The sequence below is a fragment of the Rattus norvegicus genome, chromosome 9 (genome assembly GCF_036323735.1).
Source record: "Rattus norvegicus strain BN/NHsdMcwi chromosome 9, GRCr8, whole genome shotgun sequence".
Taxonomy (NCBI): Eukaryota; Metazoa; Chordata; class Mammalia; order Rodentia; family Muridae; genus Rattus; species Rattus norvegicus.
In genome coordinates this window covers 22,096,004-22,120,900 of record NC_086027.1, presented here as the reverse complement: position 1 = coordinate 22,120,900, position 24,897 = coordinate 22,096,004, and the positions used below count along the sequence as shown (strand labels likewise).

General features: G+C 43.3%; 1 protein-coding gene and 1 long non-coding RNA gene across 5 annotated transcripts in view; one reads left to right on the top strand and one right to left on the bottom strand.

The window, feature by feature from the left end:
* Window positions 1-850: 850 nt before the first annotated feature.
* On the bottom strand, window positions 851-24,308 carry LOC120094785 (uncharacterized). The gene is made up of 2 exons (XR_005489450.2): window positions 22,468-24,308; window positions 851-1,100 (listed from the first exon to the last, which is right to left on the bottom strand). It is a non-coding gene; the product is annotated as an uncharacterized LOC120094785 (long non-coding RNA).
* Zfp318 (zinc finger protein 318) overlaps window positions 20,727-24,897 on the top strand; it is a 39,276-nt gene continuing 35,105 nt past the window's right edge. For 3 of the 4 annotated variants that reach the window (XR_005489449.2, XR_005489448.2, XM_039084820.2), the window contains exon 1: window positions 20,727-22,565. Coding sequence is in view for 2 of the 4 variants with exons in the window: in XM_039084820.2 (XP_038940748.2) it covers window positions 21,549-22,565 (1,017 nt within the window). In the remaining 2 variants the exon portion in view is untranslated. 4 annotated transcript variants of the gene reach the window in all.

The following is a 24,897-nucleotide window of genomic DNA, read 5'->3' as shown; positions in this document are numbered from 1 at the left end:
GGGCTGGATGGCAAGCTGGGCAGGCGCTGAGCTTCCCAGCCTGAAGGCACTGGTCGGGGCGCTACCTATGGTATACCCTATTGCTGAGCCCATGCCTATGCCTGTGGCCAGTGGACGACATCTGACTCATAAGACCCAGCTGGTCCCAAGCAGTAGGAGCTGGGGCAGCCACTTAGGGTGGCCCGTGTGCCAAGAGGGTGAGCTGCGCGGCTGGCCGGTCAAACTATGGCTTCCTTGAGACGCAACAGCGGTCGAACCAAGGAGGAGCAGAGAAGGAAGGGTGGACTGTTGCAGCTGCTCAGTGCAGAGAATCTTTTTTTTCCTTTTTCTTTTTTTTTTTTTTTTTTTTTTTTCGGAGCTGGGAGAACTTTTAAAAACAGACAAGTAAGGGCTGGTGAGATGGCACAGTGGGGAAAGTGCCTGCTGTGAAAGGATGAGTTTGATCCCAGAGTCCACATAGCGGTGGAAAGACTCCATAAAGTTGTCCTCTGACCTCTACAAGCGTGCTTTGGCATGAATGTTACCCCTCACATACAAAACACACACACACACACACACACACACACACACACACACACACACACACTAATAACTAATACATTATTAGATTTATAGAAGTTTGAAAACAGTTACCATAAAAACAAACAGAAAAAGACGAGGCTCTTTTTGAGCGGGAGCTAGGGACTTAGTGGCTTGAATCCCCCATGTTTAACAGGAAGCTGTGCTCTTGGCTTGTTTTGTTCGGTACCGCGGAGCCCTGGTGAGAGCAGAGAGCTGCCACGCTGTCACTGGGCAGGGCATGTGATTTCTCATTGCTGTCAAATGTGTCGGGAAAGAACGTAAGCGGGGCTTGTTTTCAGTCAGTGTTTACTGGCTCCAACCAAAGGCAGCTTTGATTGTTGATTGAATTGGGACCATATAAAGACCATTTGCCACTTATGTCTGTAGGGGGCAGCAGAGAACAGCGGGAGGTGGGTGATACCGCTTGGCCCATTTACTCCGTTTCTTGGGACATCCGGTCTTGAAGTTCCGTCCTTTTTCTTCTGATGTCTCACATGCCCAGTGGTCTCGGGATTCCTCAGTTGGATGCTTTTATTCTCCTGGAAAGATAAAAACAAAAGCTTGTCCCAACCCTATCCCTGGGGCAGGAGTTCCTCTTTTGGCAGGTTATATCTTTCCTAGGGCATTTTGGGAGGTGGAGGGTGGGGTGGGGGTGGTAAAGTATTATCTTTCCGTTGAAATTTTTAAAAATTCTTTTGAAAATTTAAAACTAAAATATACCTTAGTATGCGTGGATAAATATAGTTATATTCCTCTTTCTCTTTATATATAAATTCAAAGTTTTAAGTGTATTTTTTTAGATCACAAAGGACAGTTACTTTGAATTTCTGCTTGCCTTCGCAAGTGGCTTTTTAATTTAAGTCACTGTAATCTTTTTTTTTTTAAACAATTTTTTTCTTTTCTATTTTTCGGAGCTGGGGACCGAACCCAGGGCCTTGCGCTTGCTAGGCAAGCGCTCTACCACTGAGCTAAAACCCCAACCCCAAGTCACTGTAATCTTAATTGCCTGCCTCCCAAGTGTTGGGATTGAAGGTGTGAAGCATTACCTGCCTATGGAGTCCTTATAATAGCATTCCCATAGTGTTGTCCTGGAGGCTTAATTTGGCTCTCCATTTCCTCTTAGTTTTTAGTGTTAGGGGTAAATTTTCAAATTTTTCAAATATGTAATCTATCACTCTTCCTGATTTATTCTGAATTTGTTCCCAGGCAAATTTTAATATTCTAGTCTTAAACATGATGTCAGTGTGTCCACTATTTCATTCTTTTCGGACCTCTTTGTCTCTCTTGCCTGTATGAGCCACATAAAATTTGATGTTCTTGCTAAGTTTTCTAGGTTTTGCCATTTCAATCCATGCCTCTCCTGACCAGATATCTTTGCTATTTATCTGCCCGTCAGTGGTTTCCCGTGTTGAGGACCATATAACTGCTATACCATTGCACACGCACCATGAATTGGAGAAGATACGGGTTTTCTTTTTGCTTCCTTAGTTGTTTGTCTTATGGCCAGTAGTGGTGTGCTGATTTTTGTGGTTCTTCCTCAGGGCTGGCCATTCTACCCCCTGGTCTGCAAGCTGCCTCTTCCCTGTTAGTTTTTGTTCCATCAGTGGTGGATTAACCATCAGTAAACCATGTGATAGCCAAATCTCGTGACCCTTTCATTGATCCCCACAGTTCAATGGGTGCCTCTTTTGGGGGATGGGTAAGGAGTTTACGATGGGCATTTAAGCAAATGAGCTTGTTTCTCCATGCAGGAAGGCACAGATCCTTTGCTCTCACATTTTTAAAAAAGATTTATTTATTATTTTATGTATATGTGTACACTGTAGCTATCTTCAGATACTCCAGAAGAGGGCATCAGACCTCATTACGGATGGTTGTGAGCCACCATGTGGTTGCTGGGAATTGAACTCATGGCCTCTGGAAGAGCAATCAGTGCTCTTAACCACTGAGCCATCTCTCCAGCCCTGCTATCACATTTTTGTCATGAAGGAGTTCAGATAGGTACTAATTCCAGTGTAATGCCTTCCCTTCCATTGGCTGAACCTGCAGAGGACTCTGCCTTTGAAGGGACCTAATGACCTCATAAAATGACCAGATTTGTTTCTCAAAAGAGAATATTTATTCTCTAAGAATTTGCAATAGAAGCCAACAGGCAAACGTTGGTGGACTCCTGCTTGTTTTAGGAGGCGTTCCCATTTGTCAATTCACCAGTAAATATGATATGCATACTTAGGGTATCATCTGGTTCAACATTGGTCAGGGTTTCATCCATGAAGATGAGCTTACTGACAGGCACAAAGGCTGTTCTTTGTTTTATCATTGTTGGAAATTAGCTACATTCCTAGTACTCCTGTAGAGGGTTTTATTATAATCTGTAAATATGGTATGTGACTTCTCTAGTGTGCAAACGTACCAGTTAGAGGCTGTAGCTGAGTTTTGTCCCTAGGTCAGGTGGAATTAAAGGCATATAACCCACCACCACCTTGTTCAATGTAACTCTAGAATATAGAAAACAACTAACTTTTAGAGATCCTGTCTCTACTAGGATTAAAGGCATGGGCTACTGCAACTTTAATTATTTCAAGCCTTATTTTTAATGATGGTTCTTAAATGCTTTACCTTCCCCTGTAGCCTACCACCCACTAGAGGGGGGCAGATGGTGGAGGGAAGGATACAGGGGAAGTAGACCTGTTTAGAAACGTTCTTTGGAGCAATTCTCATCTGTGTTATCTGGAAATGGCAGTTCCATTCACAGGTCAGCAGCAGCAGCAGCTCGATCCACTCACAAACACTTTGCGGATACACCAGCAGTCCAGTTGGGTAGAGTCAGGATAGCAAACAGGAATCAGCAGCAGTGGCCCTACCTAGCAGAGTCAGCTAGGCCTCAGCCTCAGTGAAGACACGAGACCCACAGCTAGCTCTACAAGCAAGCCAAGCCCAGCCTCCATCAGTGTCCATTGAGTTCTATTTATACCCTCCAAACATCACGTGTCCTCCATGGGTCTTGCCTCAGCATGTGCATCTGCCGTGGATGTCATTGTTCTGTCAATCAGCCTGAGTCCCCAGAGGCAGCAAGACTCTGTTTTATACCACCAGAAGGTTTTTGGTGCATTTCTCTCTATGGAGTCCCAGTATATGGAGCTCAACTAGGAAATACATGTTAGTAGAGTCCATCACGTGGCCTTTCATGTGCTTTCTTTAGCAGAACATCCTTTCTCCTGCGTCTGCTTCAGCCAAACATTCTTTCACAAGTTTCACTTAGCCTGTGTCCACTTCAGGAAAACATTCCTTCATGTGTTTGCCCCAGTAAAGTACCATCCAACACAACCGACTTTCCAAAGAACCCTTAAAGTTTCCACTTCAGGCTACCACTGCCCTGCTCAAATATTTTATCTTAGCTCCAACTCTAAGAGATTTAGAAAACAAGTTTGAATTGTAGTGACCCTTTGAATTAAGACATTTAAAATTGTAAGACTCGAAGTGAGTCTTTTTTTTTTTTTAAAGATTTATTTATTTCATGTATGTGGGTACATTGTCACTGTCTTCAGACACACCAGAAGAGGGCATCGGATCCCATGACAGATGGTTGTGAACCACCATGTGGTTGCTGGGAATTGAATTCAGGACTTCTGGCAGAGCAGTCAGTGCTCTTAACCACTGAGCCATCTCTCCAGCCCCCTCGAAGTGAGTCTTTACTACCAGGAGACCTCCCCAAGTGAGATGCAAGAACAGAGTTCGATGCAAACACGAGAGGTTTATTTTCCGGTTCATTGGGGGTCAGCCCTCAATCAGCTCCTCGTGGTGAGTGACTAGAAGGTGACCCTGAATGGGTATAATAAGCAGTTTTTATACTTTTTAGGGATACAAATTACATCAGCAAGGTTATGCTTTAAACTTATCGGCTAAGCATATTGACCTTTGAATCTATTGGCTAGCAAGCAAGGGTAGATTATGAGATGCAATCGAATCTATGTGGGACCAGAGGGTCAGGTGGCTCTCAGTCAGTACCTTCTGCAGTTTTTCAAGAATGTCCCTGCTCCTCCCGAGGACTGTGGGTGGAGAGTGGAACCTGGCCTAGCCTTGACCCGAGAAGGGTGGGTATAAGGTTGGCAAAACCCCCTAGGGTCCTTCAAAATCTCCTAACTGTGCTTTTAATACCAAACAACAAAAATATCCTTTTTTACTTAACAAGAAAACTCAAAAGCTGATGTCCAAGATGTTGTGGGCCACGTGGCAATCTACAGTCTAACATTCTAACATGGAATTAAGGGGCTGGGGATTTAGCTCAGTGGTAGAGCGCTTACCTAGGAAGCACAAGGCCCTGGGTTCGGTCCCCAGCTCCGGAAAAAAAAAACAAACAAACAAACAAACAAAAAAAAGACACATGGTTTAAGAAAATCCATTTTTCATTTCATGATAATAAGGTGAGTGTGCCTTTGGTAAATTATCATTTGAAAATATTATTTCTTATGCTTTCATGACTAATCAAATGAAAGGCATTTATTAGTCTTTCTGTTTTATAGTTTGGACTGAATGACCAAGTTGTCTGATGAACACTTACCTCAGGAACTATCATTACTCAGGAAATCTCCTGGTTCGAATCCAATCTTTATCAATCGTGATGGTATCCACAGCTTTTCTTCTGTGGAAGCAGAGACAAAACCTCTTCCCCAACATAACACATATCAACGTTTCCATTCTGAAGTCAACACATCTTTAAATATAGGCTGATTTAATTAAGTAGGGTTTTTTTTTGTTTGTTTGTTTCTATCTAATGCCTCTCCTTAGCTGTTATTCCTCTCTCATCGGCATTTTAAAATTTTAAAGTTAAGGGGTTGGGGATTTAGCTCAGTGGTAGAGCGCTTGCCTAGCAAGCTCAAGGCCCTGGGTTCGGTCCCCAGCTCCAAAAAAAAAAGAAAAGAAAAAAATTTTTTAAGTTAAGAAAGCTCTGTGTAATCTATCTCCGAGGGTCTTTGTTACCTCCTTTTGTTCATTAAGTGTATCTTTTAAAGTATGATCAGATCTCTGTATGGCTGCTTGTCCTATGGGATTGTGTGGCATCTCTGTAATATGCTTTATATATAGTAATATGCAAAAACTGCTTCATTTAACTGGAGACATATGCTGGAGCATCGCCAGTCTTAATTTGTACAGGCATCCCATAATAGCCACGGTGTCTAATAAAAGTGGAATTACAGAGTTGCCTTCTCAAAAATTAAAGCAGTTGCTTATTGAAGTCCTGAATATGTATCTATGCTACAGTAGACATAGTTTACTTTACTGTATGAAACACAACCTTTTGCCAAATTTCATTTCTCTCGGTCCCTACTGGGTTACTTTCTTCAGGTAATGGACTTCGTTTACACAAAGAACAAGTAGGACGTTTCCTTATAATTTCCTCTGCTTGTTGCCAAGTGATAGAAGAATCTTTCTTTAGACCTTTGCTGTTGACCTGTTGTCTCTTATGAAATTCTGAGGCTTCTAGTACTTTTCCTATTGATAGCTGAACAATTTTATCATTACCTTGTGCTAATAGGGCATCATAGACCTGTATGGGATTTGGTATGTGTTATATACAATTGATGATTTCTGTTTTTAATTACTTGTTGTAGTTGGAATAAATAGCAAGTTAATTCTGAATCATCTGGAATAAGTTATTGTTTCAATATGTAAACCAACTCTTTTTGCATATTGAGAGTCAGTAACTATACTAAGAGATTCAGGAAAATCTAATGCCATAAGAATGTCATCATATAGCACTGATTTTTTTAACTGAATCATAAGGGCTTTGAACTCCTTTAGTTATTTTCCCTGATTTATAACCTGCCTTTCCTGATTTATTTGTATCAGTATAGAATGTAGGGGCTCCAGAAAATGGTGTGTCTTCTACTATGTAAGGGAGAATCCAATTAGTTCTTTTCATATACTGAAGTCTCTTGCTTTTGGGGTATTTGTTATTAATTTCTTCCAAAAAAATGACTGCAAGGTCTTTCTTAATATTCATTTTCTACCCAAAATGAGGGAGTTTGAGCGTTAGTTAAAAGGTAGCACAATCTCTAATGGGTCTAGTACTGCTAATTGACAAAGTCTTGTTTTTCCTTTCAGAATCAATTCAAAACCTTTTTAGTCTGTATGCTAAAAATATCCGTTCTAAGATAGTGTCTTCTCTCTGCCTAAGAATGGCTGTGGGAGAATGAGTAAAGGGCGACATAACTAAAATACAGTCAAGCCTTGAATGCAAGCGATCCACGCATGTGTCCTGTAATCTCTTCTATCAGAGCCAATTCTCTCTCAGCCTCAGTTGATAATTTTCTTGAACTATTTAACTCCTTATGACCCAGTAAAGTTTGAAATAAAATTACTTAGCTCTTAGTAGTTAATCCAGTTATGGGCAGTAGCCAGTTATCTCCTAGCAACTTTTGAAAATCATTGTAATTGATCTTAAGTGCTTTCTGCAGTAACATTTTCTGTAAACCAATCTTAAATTATAGATAAGTAACAGAATCTTCTCCTTGCATTTTCAGGAACAATTTGTAATATCCAACAAGGCAAAATTTTCTTTATTTCATCAAACATTTTTTCTAAGGTAACTACATCTGACTGAGACAGTAAGATATCATCCATATAATGGTAAATTTTAGATTGTTTAAAAATTATTTTTAACATTTTTTGCACAAAATATTGGCACAAAGTAGGGCTATTTAACATTCCTTTAAAACTTACCAATGGTATTTCTTTATTGAACAACTATTATTATAAGTAGGTACTGAAAAAGCAAACTTTCCCCTTTCATGATATGCTACAGGATTGTAGAACAGCAGTCTTGTAAGCCAATTACTATCAAAGGCCATGACCTAGGTAATAGTGAAAGCAGTGGGATTCCAGGCTGTAAAGAGTTCATTGTCGGGGTTGGGGATTTAGCTCAGTGGTAGAGCGCTTGCCTAGCAAGCGCAAGGCCCTGGGTTCAGTCCTCAGCTCTGGAAAAAAAAAAAAAGAGTTCATTGTCTGATTCATCTATGGCTTTTAATCTATTAGATTTGGGGGTTCAGAATTAGCCAGACAACCCATTCAGACACCAATCTTAGTCAGATTTGATGGTTTATTGAACCCACATTCTAAGACTGATTAATCAGGGAATTCGGCTAATAGCTGGGAGGCAAGCTGTGACCCCCCAGGCAGTTTTTGCCACCAGTTTTTATATGGGGAAAAAAACACAAACCGATGCATTTGCAACATTTGTAACATTTAGGCTATCTAGACAAAGCCCAGCTATCTGACCTTTAAATTGATTGACTGGGTCTAGAGGTAGGGTGCTGGGGACAGCATACCATGACAGGGACCGCCAGCAGTAGGACGGGATGGAGATGTCTCAGAAGCCCATGGGAGCTCCTTGTGAAAAAAGGGTGGCATTTGGGATCCTGAGAAGCAGGAGACACATCCCTCCAGGGGACCCCCCATCTGAAATAAGAGGCTGCCTACAGTAGGCTGGGATGGAGACATCTCAGTAGCCTGCAACAGCTCTTTGTAAAAAACATTTCTTCTAACCTTAGCTCTGGACAACAGCTGTATAGATTTCATTTGTGCAGGACTGCTTTTTCAGTTGGCCTTGGTGTGAATACTTATTCTACATATCTGACTTAACTATTTTTTTCTTCTGCTCTGGTGAATTCTGTGATACTAGATTTCTTGATGTAATGATTCTTTTTTTTTTTTAATTATTTTATGTACTTGAGTACACTGTAGCTGTCTTCACACACACCAGAAGAGGGCACCAGATCTCATTACAGATGGTTGTGAGCCACCAAGTCGTTGCTGGGAATTGAACTCAGGACCTCTGGAAGAGCAGTCAGTGCTCTTAACTGCCGAGCCATCTCTGTAGCCCCCAATGTAATGATTCTTAACCAATTAAAGGTTGAGGCATAGGGGCACAGCACAGCACAGCCCTAATAGCCCAGGTGCGTGCTGTGTGTTGTCATCTTGGAAACATAATAACTGCACAAGAACAGTTCCAGATGGGGCTGGGGATTTAGCTCAGTGGTAGAGCGCTTACCTAGGAAGCGCAAGGCCCTGGGTTCGGTCCCCAGCTCCGAAAAAAAGAACCAAAAAAAAAAAAAAAAAAAGAATAGTTCCAGATTGAGGCTTGACTTGCAAGTTTGAAGAACTTTTTAGAAAATAAAACAGAGCCAACATTGGGACCCTGAGAAAGGAAAAAGCTATTGAAGTTATGAAATAAGTTTTCCTCAACATTTAAGAGGGGTTGGGGATTTAGCTCAGTGGTAGAACGCTTGCCTAGCAAGCTCAAGGCCCTGGGTTTGGTCCTCAGCTCCAATTTAAAAAAAAAAAAAAAGAAGAAAAAAGAAATCTTTAAAAAAAAAAAGAGAGAGAGAGGTTCCTGGATAAGCAAGTATAGAATACATAAAGTTATATACTAGTAAAATTAAGTCAAAACACTGGGACTCTGAGGAGAGTCATTGTGTGCAATGTGCAGAAGCAGAAAGCCAGTGGAATTACTGAGCTAAGGGTTAACTTGAGTCTTTCTGGCCATGGCCTGGCAGCTTTGCCCATGTCATTTATCATTAGAGCTTCACAGGAAAATGCAGGTAGCTGACCTTGGAGGTCTGAGCTCTGAAGTATAATAACTTAAAAGTTAAAGTTTAAATAATGGTAAGTTTATGCAATTATTATTATTTTGGCCACGGGCCTGGGAAAACGGGAAGCTTGAAACTTTGGGGAACAATTATAATTCTTAATTCTTTGTGGGGTGTGGTTATTCTTTTGAATCTGATTTGGTAATGATTGATTATACAATGTCTTTTTTTTCTACCTGCACTTGGAGTATCAATAAAACACTGGGACAAGGGAAAGGCGAGAGAGCGTGTGAAGAGTGTGTGGAGAGCAAGTGGAGCGCGAGTGAGGTAAGAGTGGGGTGCACATGAGGTGAACGTGAAGAGTGAGTGAAGAGGGCGTGTGAGGTGAATGTGAGAATGTGAAGTGTGTATGGAGAGTGTGTGTGTGTGTGAGTGAAAGGAGAGTGCATGTGGTATGTGTGAAAAGTGTGTGTGTGTGTGAGAGAGAGAGAGAGAGAGAGAAAGGGGAACGCACAGAGGTGTGTAGGAGCTTGAGAAAAGAAAAGCATACAGGAGAAAAGCAAAGTGTGCAGGAGAATGCAGAGTGTGTGCCGCCTCAAGCTTCAAACAAGCAAAGGAGAGGGGGAAGGGAGGGAGGGAGGTACAGAGAGAGAGAGAGAGAGAGAGAGAGAGAGAGAGAGAGAGAGAGGAAGAAGAGGAGGAGGAGGAGGAGGAGGAGGAGGAGGAGGAGGAGGAGGAGGAAGAAGAAGAAGAAGAAGAAGAAGAAGAAGAAGAAGAAGAAGAAGAAGAAGAAGAAGAAGAAGAAGAAGAAGAAGCAGCAACAACAACAACAACAACAATAACAACACCTTCAAACCTTAAAAAATTGCCTGTTGGGGTTGGGGATTTAGCTCAGTGGTAGAGCGGTTGCCTAGCAAGCGCAAGGCCCTGGGTTCGGTCCCCAGCTCCGAAAAAAAGAAATGAAAAAAAAATTGCCTGTCAGTTTGTACCCAAAAAGTAGTCTGTGTCTGTTTATTGTGCGTCTTCCAGATATCCGTGCTTCCCAATTCTGGGTCGAGGCTGGATCCGGATAGTAGGGAGGTTAGGGAATTTCCAGAGTCCGGAGGATCCGTTAGGTCAGGTTATGGCCATGACCTATAACATGAAGTTTGAGGCAATGAGGCAGACTACTGTCAGGTTTAACACTTAACGTTAACATCCTTTATTTTACCGATTTCTTATTTATGACAAACGCAGGGGAATTCGTCATTTAGCCGCTCCTGTGCCGGCTGTTCTGTGCCTGTAATTTTTCTTTTGTCACAGGCTCCACTCATACAGGTTTGCCAGTTAACCATTTAAAGGTAGGGCGGTTGCTTGTGGATGACCTGGGCAGTTTCTGACTGTTCATGATAATACCTTTTAATATTTTTCTCAAGAGCATTCTTTATTTTGTGGTTTATTTCTGAGATTGGGCAAGTGTTAATCTGTGTTTTCCATTGCTGCGACAAATCACGTCCCCATAAATTCATGCCTACATTAGCCACACTCGGCTTTAGCCTTCCTGTTTGTCCTTCTGACCCTGTACACTCAACTCATCTTACACTTTGTTTTATCCAAGACAAAGTTCCAATCCCTAGAAGCAGAATATCTGCCTCTTGAGGAGGCCGATCTGGGTGCCAGGATGTTGGTGAAATTGTTACACTTGCTCCTGTGTCTTCTGGATCATCAATATTAATGCCACTGATTTATATTTTTAGCTTTGATCTCTGATCAGTCTCTGATAGCAGTTTGCCAAAATACTTGTTTTTTTTGGTTTCTCCTGAATTTTTTGTTTTATCTGCTGATGCTACTCTGTCCGTGATTATATCCAGAGCAGTGCTGTTTTTAACAACAGGCATTAGATCTTCTAATTGCTCTGTGGATAAGTGTCTCTGAAACTGACAGGGAACGATTGAATTAATTTGATATTGGGGCCTTCTGGAAGATTGCTAGGCACAGGGCTACTTTGCTTGTCCCTTGCTGATCTGCATTTGTTAGCCCAGTGCCAGCCTTTGCCAAACCATCTGCACACTCTGGAAGGCTGGGGCCTTCTTTCTGGATTATCTCTAGAAAAAAAATATTGTTTCTAGAGAGGCCTTGCCTGCAGTTCATTTTCTTTTTTTTTTTTTAATTTAGAGAATACTTTATTAGTTTTTGTAATCAAACCCACGTATATAAGACCTTACATATTTAATACAGTGTGTTACCCCTGTACAAATGGAAAAAACTTAAGTTCAACATTTCTAGACCAATATGGCTGTTAATTTCTGTACAGTGCCAACTCAACACAGTAAACAGGGATACTTTTTTCAAAAGTTGACAGCACAGGTAAAGTTTCAAAAAATTCAAATTATATATCTGTATATATATATTTATATTTATATAAAAAGACCAATAATAGCAGTGTGTTATGCATCAACAGCAGCAACAGCTTTTCCAGGTTCTGCAGTCATCTGAACAAAACTGTAGAGACATCTAGCACACTCCATTAAAAAAAAAAGTAAAAAAACAAAACCCGAGAAAACAGCACAGTTCTGTTACTCTTGTGGTACCTGGCACCATTTTTTTTTTAAATTAGCTTCTCAATCATCATCTGGAAAGAAAACATTCTGAGCAACATCATTAAAAACAGCTCTGATAAAGCACGGTCACTACTACGTATCATAAAGCAGGTACAAGCTATTTTACATCCACAGAGGTATGATACAGTACTGTCCTACATCTATAATACTAGAGGATACAATTTAAAAGGCATTATTTGAGACTTGATTCTACTTTTCCAGCAGAGGGCCCAAAGGATGGTGTGACACAGCTTTGTAAAGAAACATACTCTAGACAGGATTTCCTTTCACTAGTGGCACAGTTCTAAGGATTCATTCTCTCCATGAATGTCAGCTAAAACCGTTATTAAAAAAATGAAATATCCCTAGAACAAAACCATATAACCACCGGATTCACATGAAGATGACCTAGTGGAGACAAGCTGGACCTCACCTTACCAACAAGCTATCAAATCTGTTATGTTTAAACAGTGAGACCTCCAAGGAAGGAGATGCCAAGTAGTGCTTCAAAGCTTCGGACCACAATCAAACACAGCATCCTTTTCAACAGAAGCAGAAGCTCATCTGAATATGCTCATGGATGCTGACATCAACATTTAATCATCTCCTCACTCATCCAGGAAGAGGGGGAGATCAGTTACTACTGTACTTTATTGTGTTCAACCAAATCACCATGTTACAAAAATAGCAAGCTGCCATAATAAAAAATAAGGCTCCTCTATCCAGCACCAGATAGCATCATTTTACTTTCAAGCCTAGAAATTGCACACTTGTATATAAACCAATGGAAGATGAGGATTGAGAGTTCATCTTGGTGGATTTTTCCTTTGATGAATATGAAGTGTCCTTCCTTATCTTTTTTGATGACTTTTAATTGAAAATTGATTTTATTTGATATTAGAATGGCTACTCCAGCTTGCTTCTTCTGACCATTTGCTTGGAAAGTTGTTTTCCAGCCTTTCACTCTGAGGTAGTGTCTGTCTTTGTCTCTGAGGTGTGTTTCCTGTAGGCAGCAGAATGCAGGGTCCTCATTGCGTATCCAGTTTGTTAATCTATGTCTTTTTATTGGGGAGTTGAGGCCATTGATGTTGAGAGATATTAAGGAATAGTGATTATTGCTTCCTGTTATATTCATATTTGGATGTGAGGTTATGTTTGTGTGCTTTCATTCTCTTTGTTTTGTTGCCAAGACGATTAGTTTCTTGCTTCTTCTAGGGTATAGCTTGCCTCCTTATGTTGGGCTTTACCCTTTATTATCCTTTGTAGTGCTGGATTTGTAGAAAGATATTGTGTAAATTTGGTTTTGTCATGGAATATCTTGGTTTCTCCATCTATGTTAATTGAGAGTTTTGCAGGATACAGTAACCTGGGCTTGCACTTGTGATCTCTTAGGGTCTGTATGACATCTGTCCAGGATCTTCTGGCCTTCATAGTTTCTGGCGAAAAGTCTGGTGTGATTCTGATAGGTCTGCCTTTATATGTTACTTGACCTTTTTCCCTTACTGCTTTTAATATTCTTTCTTTATTTTGTGCGTTTGGTGTTTTGACAATTATGTGACGGGAGGTGTTTCTTTTCTGGTCCAATCTATTTGGAGTTCTGTAGGCTTCTTGTATGTCTATGGGTATCTCTTTTTTTAGGTTAGGGAAGTTTTCTTCTATGATTTTGTTGAAGATATTTACTGGTCCTTTGAGCTGGGAGTCTTCACTCTCTTCTATACCTATTATCCTTAGGTTTGATCTTCTCATTGAGTCCTGGATTTCCTGTATGTTTTGGACCAGTAGCTTTTTCTGCTTTACATTATCTTTGACAGTTGAGTCAATGATTTCTATGGAATCTTCTGCTCCCGAGATTCTCTCTTCCATCTCTTGTATTCTGTTGGTGAAGCTTGTATCTACAGCAGTTCATTTTCAAATCACCTTGTTTACCACAGTTAAAACAGTTGACGTTCTGATTTTTCTTAACACGTTTAGAAATTGCTTATCTGATTGGAGTATCATCATAAATGTATTTCTAATCCAAGCTGATATTGCCTTTGAAGTTCTAATCACCCCTTTACATTCTGAATTAACATTTTCAAAAGCCAGTGATTTGATTAGTGTTTTCCTGACTTTTTTTTTTTTTGAAGGTTTATTTATTTATTATGCATACAGCGTTCTGCCTGCATATATGCCTGCAAGCCAGAAGAGGGCATCAGATCTCATTACAGATGGTTGTGAGCCACCATGTGGTTGCTGGGACTTGAACTCAGGACCTCTGGAGGAGCAGCCAGTGCTCTTAATCGCTGAGCCATTTTGAATATGATACTATTCTATTTACAGCTGGTCACTCTGCCAAAAAAAAATCAGTGAAGGCTTCTTTTGAGCCTTATATGGTTTTAGTCGGTGACTCAGACCTTTTTCTTGATTCTTCAGCCTTATCCCAAGCATTTAAAGCTGCTAAATGACTTAGCACCACGGCGTGATTATCAAATTCACCTGCCTTTGTAACTCAGCAAACTGACCTTCACTAGCAACTGATCTCAGGAAATATTAATACCTCTAGCCCTATTTCATTGTTCTATGGCCTTAGACTCCTCTTTCCACATGTTCGCCACTGTAACTGAAAACCAGCTTCCAAGATTGCTGCTGCCAAGTCTTTCCGGTGTTGGGAATGATTCTGTTCTGCCCATTAATATCTGTTTCGCATAGGGTGAACGCACACCACATGAAATGACCCCTTCCTTGAATCTCCTCAAGTCTAATGTGTCTATGGGATTCCATTTATCTTCTTCATAACCTTGGGGGCACCTATCATCTAACGATAGTTCTTGTATAGTAGCCGGATAAGTTAATGTCGATTTTCTAACAATCTGGGGCAGCTCCTCTTCAGTTCCGTTATGTGGTGGCACAGAAGGTTCTGGTCTAAGTTCCTCTGTCTGAGTATCTTTCTTACTTTCAGTTACAAGTCTTTCTAAGGCATGTATCTTACGAATCCACTTTTCTTTCTTTTTTTAAAATTTTTTTTATTAATTTTTATTTCTATAAGTACATATAGCTATCTTCAGACACACCAGAAGAGGGCACCAGATCTCATTACAGATGGTTGTGAGCCACCATGTGGTTGCTGGGAATTTAACTCAGAATCTCTGGAAGAGCAGTCAGTGCTCTTAACCGCTGAGCCATCTCTCCAGCCCAACGAATCCACTTTTCATATTTTTACTTTTCCTGTATCTCTAAGGCTTTTTTCCTTTGAGAGAGGACAGAAAGCCACGATGGCTACTATTAAGAGTAAAATATGGGGGTTGGGGATTTAGCTCAGTGGTAGAGCGCTTGCCTAGGAAGCGCAAGGCCCTGGGTTCGGTCCCCAGCTCCGGAAAAAAAAAAAAAAAAAAAAAAAAAGAACCAAAAAAAAAAAAAAAAAGAAAAAAGAAAAGAAAAGAGTAAAATATGAAATACCAAAATGATGAAATCACTCTCGGGATTGAGCCAATCTCAGTCATTTAGCTTTTTGTTTTCTGCTTCTATTTTCAAGTCATCTAAAGGAAGCACCATACAGGGTCCTAGTGCCTTGTGTTGTTAACTCCTCTCCTTGAGAACTTCCCAGGTAACTTACCAAATCTGATGGTTTCTTCGTTTGTCCATAGCTGGCATGGTTTCTCTGTCCATGTGTTTGCCACACGTTGGAGCACCAAATATCATTTTCAACAAAATCTCAAATGTTCCATTTTACCAATAAAGACTTGGGAGCAGGAAGTTAGGGTAAAAACCTGCTAGCTCAGAGAGGCAGAAAAAGCACCCAGTTCATCTTCCTTCTCTGTGGATGTCCCGAAAAGTAAAGGAAGTTCTGCTTCTCCAGGCTATCTCAAAAACCCTTCACGCGGAATGTCCCTCCCTTCCGCTTCCTGTGCCTCTCTCTGACTTCCCCTTACTCTCTATTGTTTTTTCCTATGACCGCTCCCTTCGAACTGATTGCTTGCTCTTCCTCTTGACCTGTGGTTGACTTTATTTAATCCTGTTTCCAATAAACAGAAAACTCTCAGATTAAGGGTGTGTGGTTGGTTTGAGCCACACAACTAGAAACAGGTTTCTTCAGTAAACGACACAATCTCGGGGGTTCACAATGTGACCAAATATCCTGCAACAGCACTTGGCTTCACTGATTCTGGGTCAGTAGTGAGGTGGAACACAATTGCTTTGGAAACATGAGGCTGAAGCTACTCACCTCTCGACAGATAAGAAGCAGAAAGAATTAGAGACATCTGAGGCCAGGGGTAGCCTTGAGTCCAGTGTCCAACATTATAAAAATGGAAATTTCAAGAGGAAACTTCAAAGGCAGCCCCAAGGAGCCCATTTCCTCTTGGCATTTCCACCACTTCTCAGAACGGCATCATCACTGGAACGAAGACTTCACCATGTAAGCCCATGGGGGCAGTCCATACTGAAATCTAACATTCAGTCCCTATTCCCCAGAGGCTCATGGATATTTCATAGTACAAGCTACATTTAGTTCTATTTCCAGAGTCCCTCAAATCTTAACATCTCTAAAACTGTTCAAGTTGCTGGAGAGATGGCTCGGCAGTTAAAACCACTGGCTGCTCTTTCAGAGGAGCCAGGCTTCATTCCCAGCGCTCGCATGGTTGGCTCACAATCATCTGTAACTCCAATAGCGAGGGATCAGATGTCCTCTTCTGGCCTCCATGGGCACCAGGTACGTGAGGGCAAAATACCCAACGTTGTTCAAAAGTCCATATCAAAAGTCTTCGCGGGGTTGGGGATTTAGCTCAGTGGTAGAGCGATTGCCTAGCAAGCGTAAGGCCCTGGGTTCTGTCCCCAGCTCTGAAAAAAAGAAAAGAAAAAAAAAAAGTCTTCGCTGTGCAGCCCTGAAACAGACTATGCTTCCCTTAAAAGTGGCAGAGAATAAACATTCTCATTTCAAAGAAGGAGAAATGACAATGAAAGACTGGATTGAAGCCCATCAGGGTACATACTAGGTCCTGTAGCTTTCTGTCCAGAGACATGAGTAAGAGCTACACGGGCATGGGCACCCCTGACCCCATGAGCTTGCCTTTTGTAGCCCACGTGGCATCTTTATCGGATTGGTCTCACATACAGTTGCTTACTGCTTTCCTTGGCAGAAGCTTCAGTCTTCTAAGAATCTGATAGCATCTGATGTCCCTGGCATCTCGAACATTCTGGGGCCGCCCAGTGAAGCCTAGGCATTCTTCTCACGGCTTTGAGCATTGCTTTCTCAGGGGCTGCCTGCAAAGAACTTAGACCTTTCAGATACTGTTTGGTTTCTCAGATTTCCTCTAAAACTTGAGGGAAAACATCTACAGTCACACAAATCTTGAATTGTTTGTGCCTGCAAAACCAGCAATGTGTGGGCGGTTTCAAGATCTGTTGTTGGTTCAGGCCCTTCAAACCATGACCACATTAGCCTCCCTGAGTGTTTGAGCATAGTGACATGTGCCCTAGAAAAGCAACTTCTTAGGTGTCCCTGTATGAGCAAGGTGCCCTGGAGGTACCATTTTCCCCAAGGAAAAGTCTTTCAATGACTTTTCTCTTTCTTCTTCTTGATTTGGTAAAGAGTGAAGTCTGGAAAATTCTTGAGATTCCTTGGACGTGTTTCCTAAGTTCTGATGCAAAATATTTTGTTTCTCTTTTTAAATAATATTTGCTTTTTTGTGTATGAGCATTTTGCCTTCATGTATGTATGCATGTGTTCCACACGTGTATCTGATTCCCATGGAGCCCAGAGAAGGGCATTGATTCCCTGGGGCTGGACAGCTGTAGACAGTTGTGAATCATCTGATAGGTGCTGGGAATGGAATCTGGGTCATCAGAAGAGGAGCTAGTGCTCTTAACCACTGGACCCACCCCCCATCCCTGCCCCCCACCACGCACACTTCTTTTTGATGTAGGGCTTCTCTACATAGGTCTGGCTGTCCTTGAATTCACTCTGTAGACCAGGCTGTCCTTGAAATCTTGGAGAGAAATCATGGAGATTCATCTGTCTTTGCCTCTCAAGGGCTGGGATTAAAGGCCTGTGCTACCATGCCCAGTCCTCTCTCTCTCTCTCTCTCTTTTTTTTTTTTTGTTCCTTTTTTTTTCCGGAGCTGGGGACCGAACCCAGGGCCTTGCGCTTCCTAGGTAAGCGCTCTACCACTGAGCTAAATCCCCAGCCCCCCCAGTCCTCTCTTTAATGATGCTGATCTCTTCTTGCTCTGGCTTTTCTTAACCAAACTACAAGCATCTCATGTCTCCTTTGTTTGCTTTCTGCTACTGATTCTCACTGTAAGTCTGACTAAAAGCTGACAGAAGCAACCTGTCACATTCTGAACACTTAGACTGCTTTGAAATGTCCTCCACCAGATGGATTTGTCACATTCTAACTTGGCCTCCTACAAAGTCTCAGGTTTTGGACAAAATTTAGACATGTTTCTTGCCAGGATGTAACATGATGTGGCTTCTCGTCTGGTCCATGACAAAGTCCTTGCTTCAACCTGGAACCTCATGAACATAGCCTTTTCTGTTCACGGTCATGCTAGGATTCTGGTCTTCTGAGCACACACAAAAACCACTGACTGAATGAAACAGTCTAGGGTTTATCTAGTCTGAATTTCCAAATTCTCCCAGAAAACCAGTTCCCAGGGTTTAAGAACTATATGGTCAAGGTGACCAACCCCATTATTGACTCTGTGTCTCAGGCACCCCATTTTCTGTACTGGTTGCCCTCTCACTACCGTGACAGATACCTGAGAGGAGACAACTTAAGTAGAAATTTTTCATTTTGGCACAGTTTAAGAAGATTTAGTCTATCATGGCATGAAGAATGTGGCAGAACAAAGAGATCAGTCTCATGATGCAGAAGAATGGGATGCAGGAAGGGACGAGGGCAAGCTATAGTCTTCAAGGAAATGCTGTGGGAAGCAGTTTCATATTAAAACCACAACAGAATGCTGTACCTAGTCCGAGCAGCTTAAATAATAAACTTTTAGCAGGACATGACGGCTTGCAGCTGTCATCCTAGTATTTGGGATACTGAAGCAGGAGGGTTGCTATGATGAGCTCAGGGTCAGTTTGGGCTAGACAGTAAGTTCCATACCTACCCGGGCTACAGAATGACACTCTCCCAAAACAAAAACAGACTTGTGTGCTGCACACGCCTATAACCCCAAGCACTTAGGAGGCAGGAAGATCAGGAGTGCAAGGTCATGTTCAGCAAGTTTGAAGCCAACCAGAGCTAAGTGACACCCTGCCTCAAAATAATAATAATAGACAGTTACTTCTCATAGCTCTAGAGTCTGACAGGTCCAACATTAGGGTGTCAGCAACTCAGCTGACATAAAGGCCTCTTTTCTCATTTGTGGATGGCGTCTTCTCTGTGACCTCATACGGCAGAGGAAAAAGACTTCCATGTCTCTTTCTCCTATTAGGCACAGTCACACGGGGAGAACCTTGCTTAACCTCTAATCCTACACATCTACTCCAAATCTTCACCTTAAGGATGGGTGAACCGGGTCACATGGTACAGCCCCTGATGTGTGAAGACTCTTAGCCATTTTCATCAAAAGTCCAATAAGAGTGCATCAAACTGGTGACCGACAATCGTTGGGAGGTGTTTAATTCAATTCTTCCTATTGTCTTTGACCTTTCAGCAAAGGCCTCAGAGGCAGAAAGCAACCTCGTAGACGCCAGGTACTCTGTTCCTTCGTCTCAGAGGGACCCGGTGAGAAATGGTGGATCAGTCTGCCAGCATTCCTAACACAGCCTGGAGGGGACTGAGGACTGTGTTGGAGAATTACCTTTGGACTCTGTTTCCTCTCCCACCATTCCACTCACAGAAGGAGTTTAGACAGAGGTCTAGCCCGCTCCCTATTCTTACCAAGGGTCAGGTGTGGAGCAGTTATCTGAAAGGAAGTTTAAAGGTTTGTTTGGTTTTTGAGCCTGGAACTCTTGAAGGCTATGAGGAGGACCTTGCAAGCCTGGTCATCCAGGTTATGTGCCCAGGAAAGGCTTTGTGACTCTGAACTGGGCATCTGTATGCTGCAATACCACTGCTCGATGAGTGTTTGAAAGTAAAGGGCTCTGCAAAGAGTTTCATTCAGGACACAGAAACAATTCTACAGAGGGCAGGCATGGAGGGCAGGAAGGAATTTTTCTCATTATATACTGTAGAGACTGGCTTCTTTGCTTAAAAAAATACTTTATTATTGGAGAAAGACAGAGGAGACAATGTAAATGGTAGAATAGCAAACCCTTATTTAAAATGTATTGATTCTGGCCAGGCAGTGGTGGCAGGAACCCTAATCCCAGCACTCCAGGAGGCAGAGGCAGGCAAATTTCTGAGTTTGGGGCCAGCCTGGTCTACAGAGCAAGTTCCAGGACAGCCAAGGCTGCACGGAGAAATCATCTCGAAAAACAAAAACAAAAACAAAAAAAAAAGTGTTGATTTGGATTCTAAATAACAGAACTCCATATCTGTGTTCCTAGCACTTAGGAGGTACATTCAGAGGAATCAGGGGTTCAAGGTCATCCTCTGAAACAACTGGGTTTGAGACAAGCCTCAGGTAACTGAGACCCTACTATGCACAGTAAGCCTTGACTTCAAGTAAATATTCATAGTGACTTAACTTTCCTCCTCTGCTTAGATTCCATGGGAGTATAGATAACTAAATACATAGGTAGTATAATAAAGACAGGGCACATACCTCTGGTAGATTAATTTTTTCATCAAAGTAAGTCGTATATTTAAAAATTATATCAATAATATAGGATAAAATAAGCAAGTGTAAGGGACTCCAGTTGGTAAAAAGTTTTATACTGGTGCCAGGTGGGAGGCTCCATGACTTCAAGGCTAGCCTGATCTACATAGCAAATTCCAAAACCAGCTAAGGCTGCGTAGTGAGACCTGACTCTTCAAAAAAAAAAAAAAAATAGAGGGAGAGAAGCAATGTTTTATACTGAAATATGAAGCAAATTGGCTATTTTAAACAATTTAAAACAAATTAACAATTTTTTTCTTTTCAGAAATTTTATTTTTGTTTTTTGATGGTTTTCTTGTTTTTTTTGTGTGTGTGTGTTTTTGAGACATGGTTTCTCTGTAGATCCCTGGCTATCCTGGAACTCTCTCTGTAGACCAGGTTGACTTGGAACACAGAGATTTGCCTGATTCTGTCTCTGGGTAGTAGGATTAAAAAGTTTGTGCCATCACTGCCTGGTTCAGAAATTCGATTTTTACACAAATTCCAGGTTTGTGTTTAGCTGGTGAAAAATATAAAGCTATTGTTTAGAGTCAACATGTTCCCTTATTTTTGTTTTTTTTCATGGTGTGAGATCCTTTGGAACTGGAGTCCTAGATGGTTGTGTGCTACCTCGAAGGTCCTGGGAAAAAGAACTCCTGAGCCATCTCTGCCCAGGCCCTGTTTTCCTATGTTTTTTAATCTCGTCTTTTCCTTTTTAAAGATTCACTTCTATTTCTGTGTCTGAGGTTTGGCTCCATGTGTATCTGTGCACTACTGATGATATCTCAAAACACTTGCCGGGCCTGTCACAGTATGGGTTGCTCCGATGGTGGCCTCCCACACCATTTTACTATTGTGCTTGGCCAAAACTCCTGGAAATTTTACTGATGTCTGTTAATGTTGACTTTCACCTTCCTGCACTTTCTCATTTCTCAATTGAAACCTCTATAAATCACTGAACTGGAAAGTCAAATGACAGCTTCCTCTGTGAGGAAAGGACTTCTTCGGTGGGAGCTCGTTGTGGTGCGTAGCTTCTGACAGTGCTTAGGTGCGGAGTGTAGGGGTCATTTGCATTCTCCCTATAATCTTTTGTGAAGATGGGTGGCTGTGGGCAGGAAAAGCACACACGCTCCAGGAGCCTGGGAACCAACCTACTGAGACCTCGGCGACACACCTGGCTTGTCCCATTCAACCCGCTCTCCCGGGCGTCGGGAGGGGGGATGGGAGGCGGTCCTCTATGCATCACGTGGTCGCCGGGGGAGGGGAACTGGGCGGCTCGCCAGTCGCCATCTTGCCGGCCGAGAGGCGGGGCCTGCGCACCTCAGGGCGCGCGTCCCTGGTGCTCGCGCGGATTCCCCGCTCCTCCCCACTGCTCCCCGGCTCGCGCGGCCGCTCTCCGCGTCCAGCCGCGGGGAGCCTGGGAGGGCGGGGGGGGGGGTGTGTCGGCGCGTGCCCGCGCCCTCCAACCGCTGGCCGGCGGGGCGCGCTCGGCCAGGCCTTGGAGGCGGGGCGGGGCCGCGGGGAGGGGGCTGCTGGGTCCGCGAGGGCGGCGCGCTGCGGTCTTGGCGGCGGTACCTGCAGCTGTAGAGGCACGCTCCGGGGCCGCGTCCTCGGCGCTCCCGGTCGCCATGTACCGCAGTGGCTCCCGCTCCTCTGTCTCTTCGCACCGGCCGAAAGACGGCGGCGCGAGCGGCCCGCCACCGGGCCGTCCGGTGGGCGCCTCCTCAGGCCCCGCACGCCGCCCCTCGTCGCCGCCGCCCTCCTGCTCCTCGCTACGGCTCCCCGCCCGCCGCCACCGCTCGCCCTCAGGCCATCGCGGCCGCTGGGCCTCGCCGTCCCCGCCTCGGGGTCGTCGCGGCTCCCCGTCCCCGCCCCGCGGCCGCCGGGCCTCGCCCTCTCCGCCCCGCGGCCGCCGGGCCTCTCCATCCCCTCCGCGGGGTCGTCGTGTCTCCCCGTCCCCGCCGCGCGCCCGTCGCGGCTCCCCTTCGCCACCGCGGAGCCGGCGACACTACCCACCTGGCCTGGGTGGCTTCCGAGGCAGCATTCGAGGCGAGTCCCGCGCCGACTTCGCCCGGGACGGCCGCGGAGACCATCCAGGCGACAGCGGCAGTCGGGTAATCCCACCCTTCGCCCATGTTGCCCCTAGATCCCCACCTCCCGGGCCCTCACGCCAGAGTCCGAATGTCCGAGTCTACCCTGCTTCCCGACAGCCCTGGGCGCCTTGTTTGCACAATAACGGATTCGGGACCCGTTCGGTCACCGGGTTGGAACAGAATGCCCGCTTTTTTGGGAAGAGCTTTCGATCTTGCTATGTGGAAAAGCTCAAGGCGAGGGGAATTTCATCCATATTGACTGGCGCTTTGGCGTTTCCCTTGGGTTTGGTCAAATTCATCCCCTTAAGGCCCGAGTTTAGCAAAGCATCTGAAATGCCTGCTGGCCAGTGAGGAAAGCTTGAACCAAAGCAAGCTAACCGCTTTACCTGTCATGGAGTCTCAGTTGAAGCTGTTGCTCCGACGCGAGGTGTACTTAATCAATCATTGTGATTGCTGCCACCAGCTAGGGACGTGAAAGCAGCTACCAGCAATCTTTCAGGGCTCACGGTCCCTTGAGGTAAAGCAATAGCAGTAAGTGTTACTCATCACAGCCAAGGAACCAGCTCAGAGAGGTTTAAGTAACTTGATCGAGGTGACACACAGGTGATGGAGCTGTGGTTCAGTTCACATGTTTGATTCTGACAGCCCGCGATTTTACATGTTAAGATGCGCTGCTAGAGGAACAGAGCGGGAGATTAATTTATGGTGGTGGTGGTGGGTGTAGTACTCAGTAGGGCTTACAAAAATGTAAAACCCGACTTGGATCTTAAGCATCCTGATTTAAAAAAGAAAAAAAAAAGATGCTGGTGTGATAGTGACCTTTCAGGTGACACTACAGTATTCTAGTGTTCTGGTCAAAATCTGATTTGTCACATTGGACTTCTCAAAGCCCTCACTACAGAGCAATCAAGAGAATGCTATAGCCTCCCCCTTCTTCTGGGTACTGTATTCCCTTCAGTTCTCTGTCCGGTAGGAAAATGTTATGTTTTCTCTCGTCAATGCAAACATTTTCCTCATCTAACCTGTTAGGTGTAGCCTCAAGGGAAACCCCCAGGCTACCAGCCCTCAGGTGACCCTGCTCTCTCTTCCTTGGACCGTTATAGTTGCCCTCGTCATAATTTAGCCTTGCTACTCAAATTGATTTTTAAAAAAATATTTTTAATAGTGTGTATTCAGGTGTGCCTGTGACTGGTGTGTGTGTGTGTGTGTGTGTGTGTGTGTGTGTGTGTGTGTGTGTGTATGGGGGTATAGATGTTTGTGTTGACTTTGGATTCCCTGGAGATCGGTGTTAGCCGCTGTTGAGTGACTGCTGTGAACTGTCTGGTCCTTTGGAAGAATAGTACTCACTCTTAACTGGAGCCCCCGAACTGATTTTAAGCCTTAGTTTTATACATTCAACAAGCTTATATTGAGCATCTGCCATGAGTTAGATATGGCAATGACGAGTAGATGAAGTTAGACATTCTGTGGGGTGTTATATGTGATTAAGGGCTAAGAACAAAATTAAGTGAGTTACAATTTGAAGGACAGAGCCTCATGAGGAGGGAGTCTTGAATTGAGTGAGACCTTGAGAGAATGAGAGGTCAAGTAGTCCAAGCATCAGGAGGAAAATCGTAGTTGAGTCCCATGACTCTAATGCTTAAAACCCTCCTGTGACTCTTACCACATTAAGTGTCAAATCCAAATTTCCTAATTCTGTCTCTCTTCTCTCTGTCACGTTGCTGCAGGTGTCCCAGCCTCTTTTCTGTTACCCAAAGCATGCTAATTCATTCCCGAGATGTTTCCTTTGGCCTGAAATGTCTGATTTTCTTTGAAAGACCTCTGCGCCTTCCATTTAGTGACAGCATCTCAGAAATGCTGCCTTTAACCATCCCATCTCGAGTGATTCCTCCTTTTCCTTGTCTTTAAAGTTCATTTTTTTAGTGACTGTACAACTTATTGATACCTTCTGAAGTACTTAAAACTAATTGGTTTTGCCTCTCCTCCTTTAGTTAGACATATATAGATCCTGAGAGCAAGGCTTTTTATTTGGCTATTCGTATGTCTCATAAGAATAAGAGGTCTTTTTTGTTGTTGTTGTTGTTGTTTTGTTTTGTTTTGTTTTTTTGAGACAGAATCTTTCTGTGTAGCCTCTGCTGCACAGTGGACAATTTTTAGGAATGAATGGAGAATATAAACTCTTGTGGTAGCACACACCTTTAATGCTAGCACTTGGGAAGCAGAGGCAAGTGGATCTGAGTTGGAGGCTGTCCTGGTCTACAGAGTGAATTCTATGACAGCCAGGCCTACACAGAGAAACTCTGTCTCAGAAAGTTTTTTCCCCTAAGGAAACTTCTAAAATTCTTTTTTATTG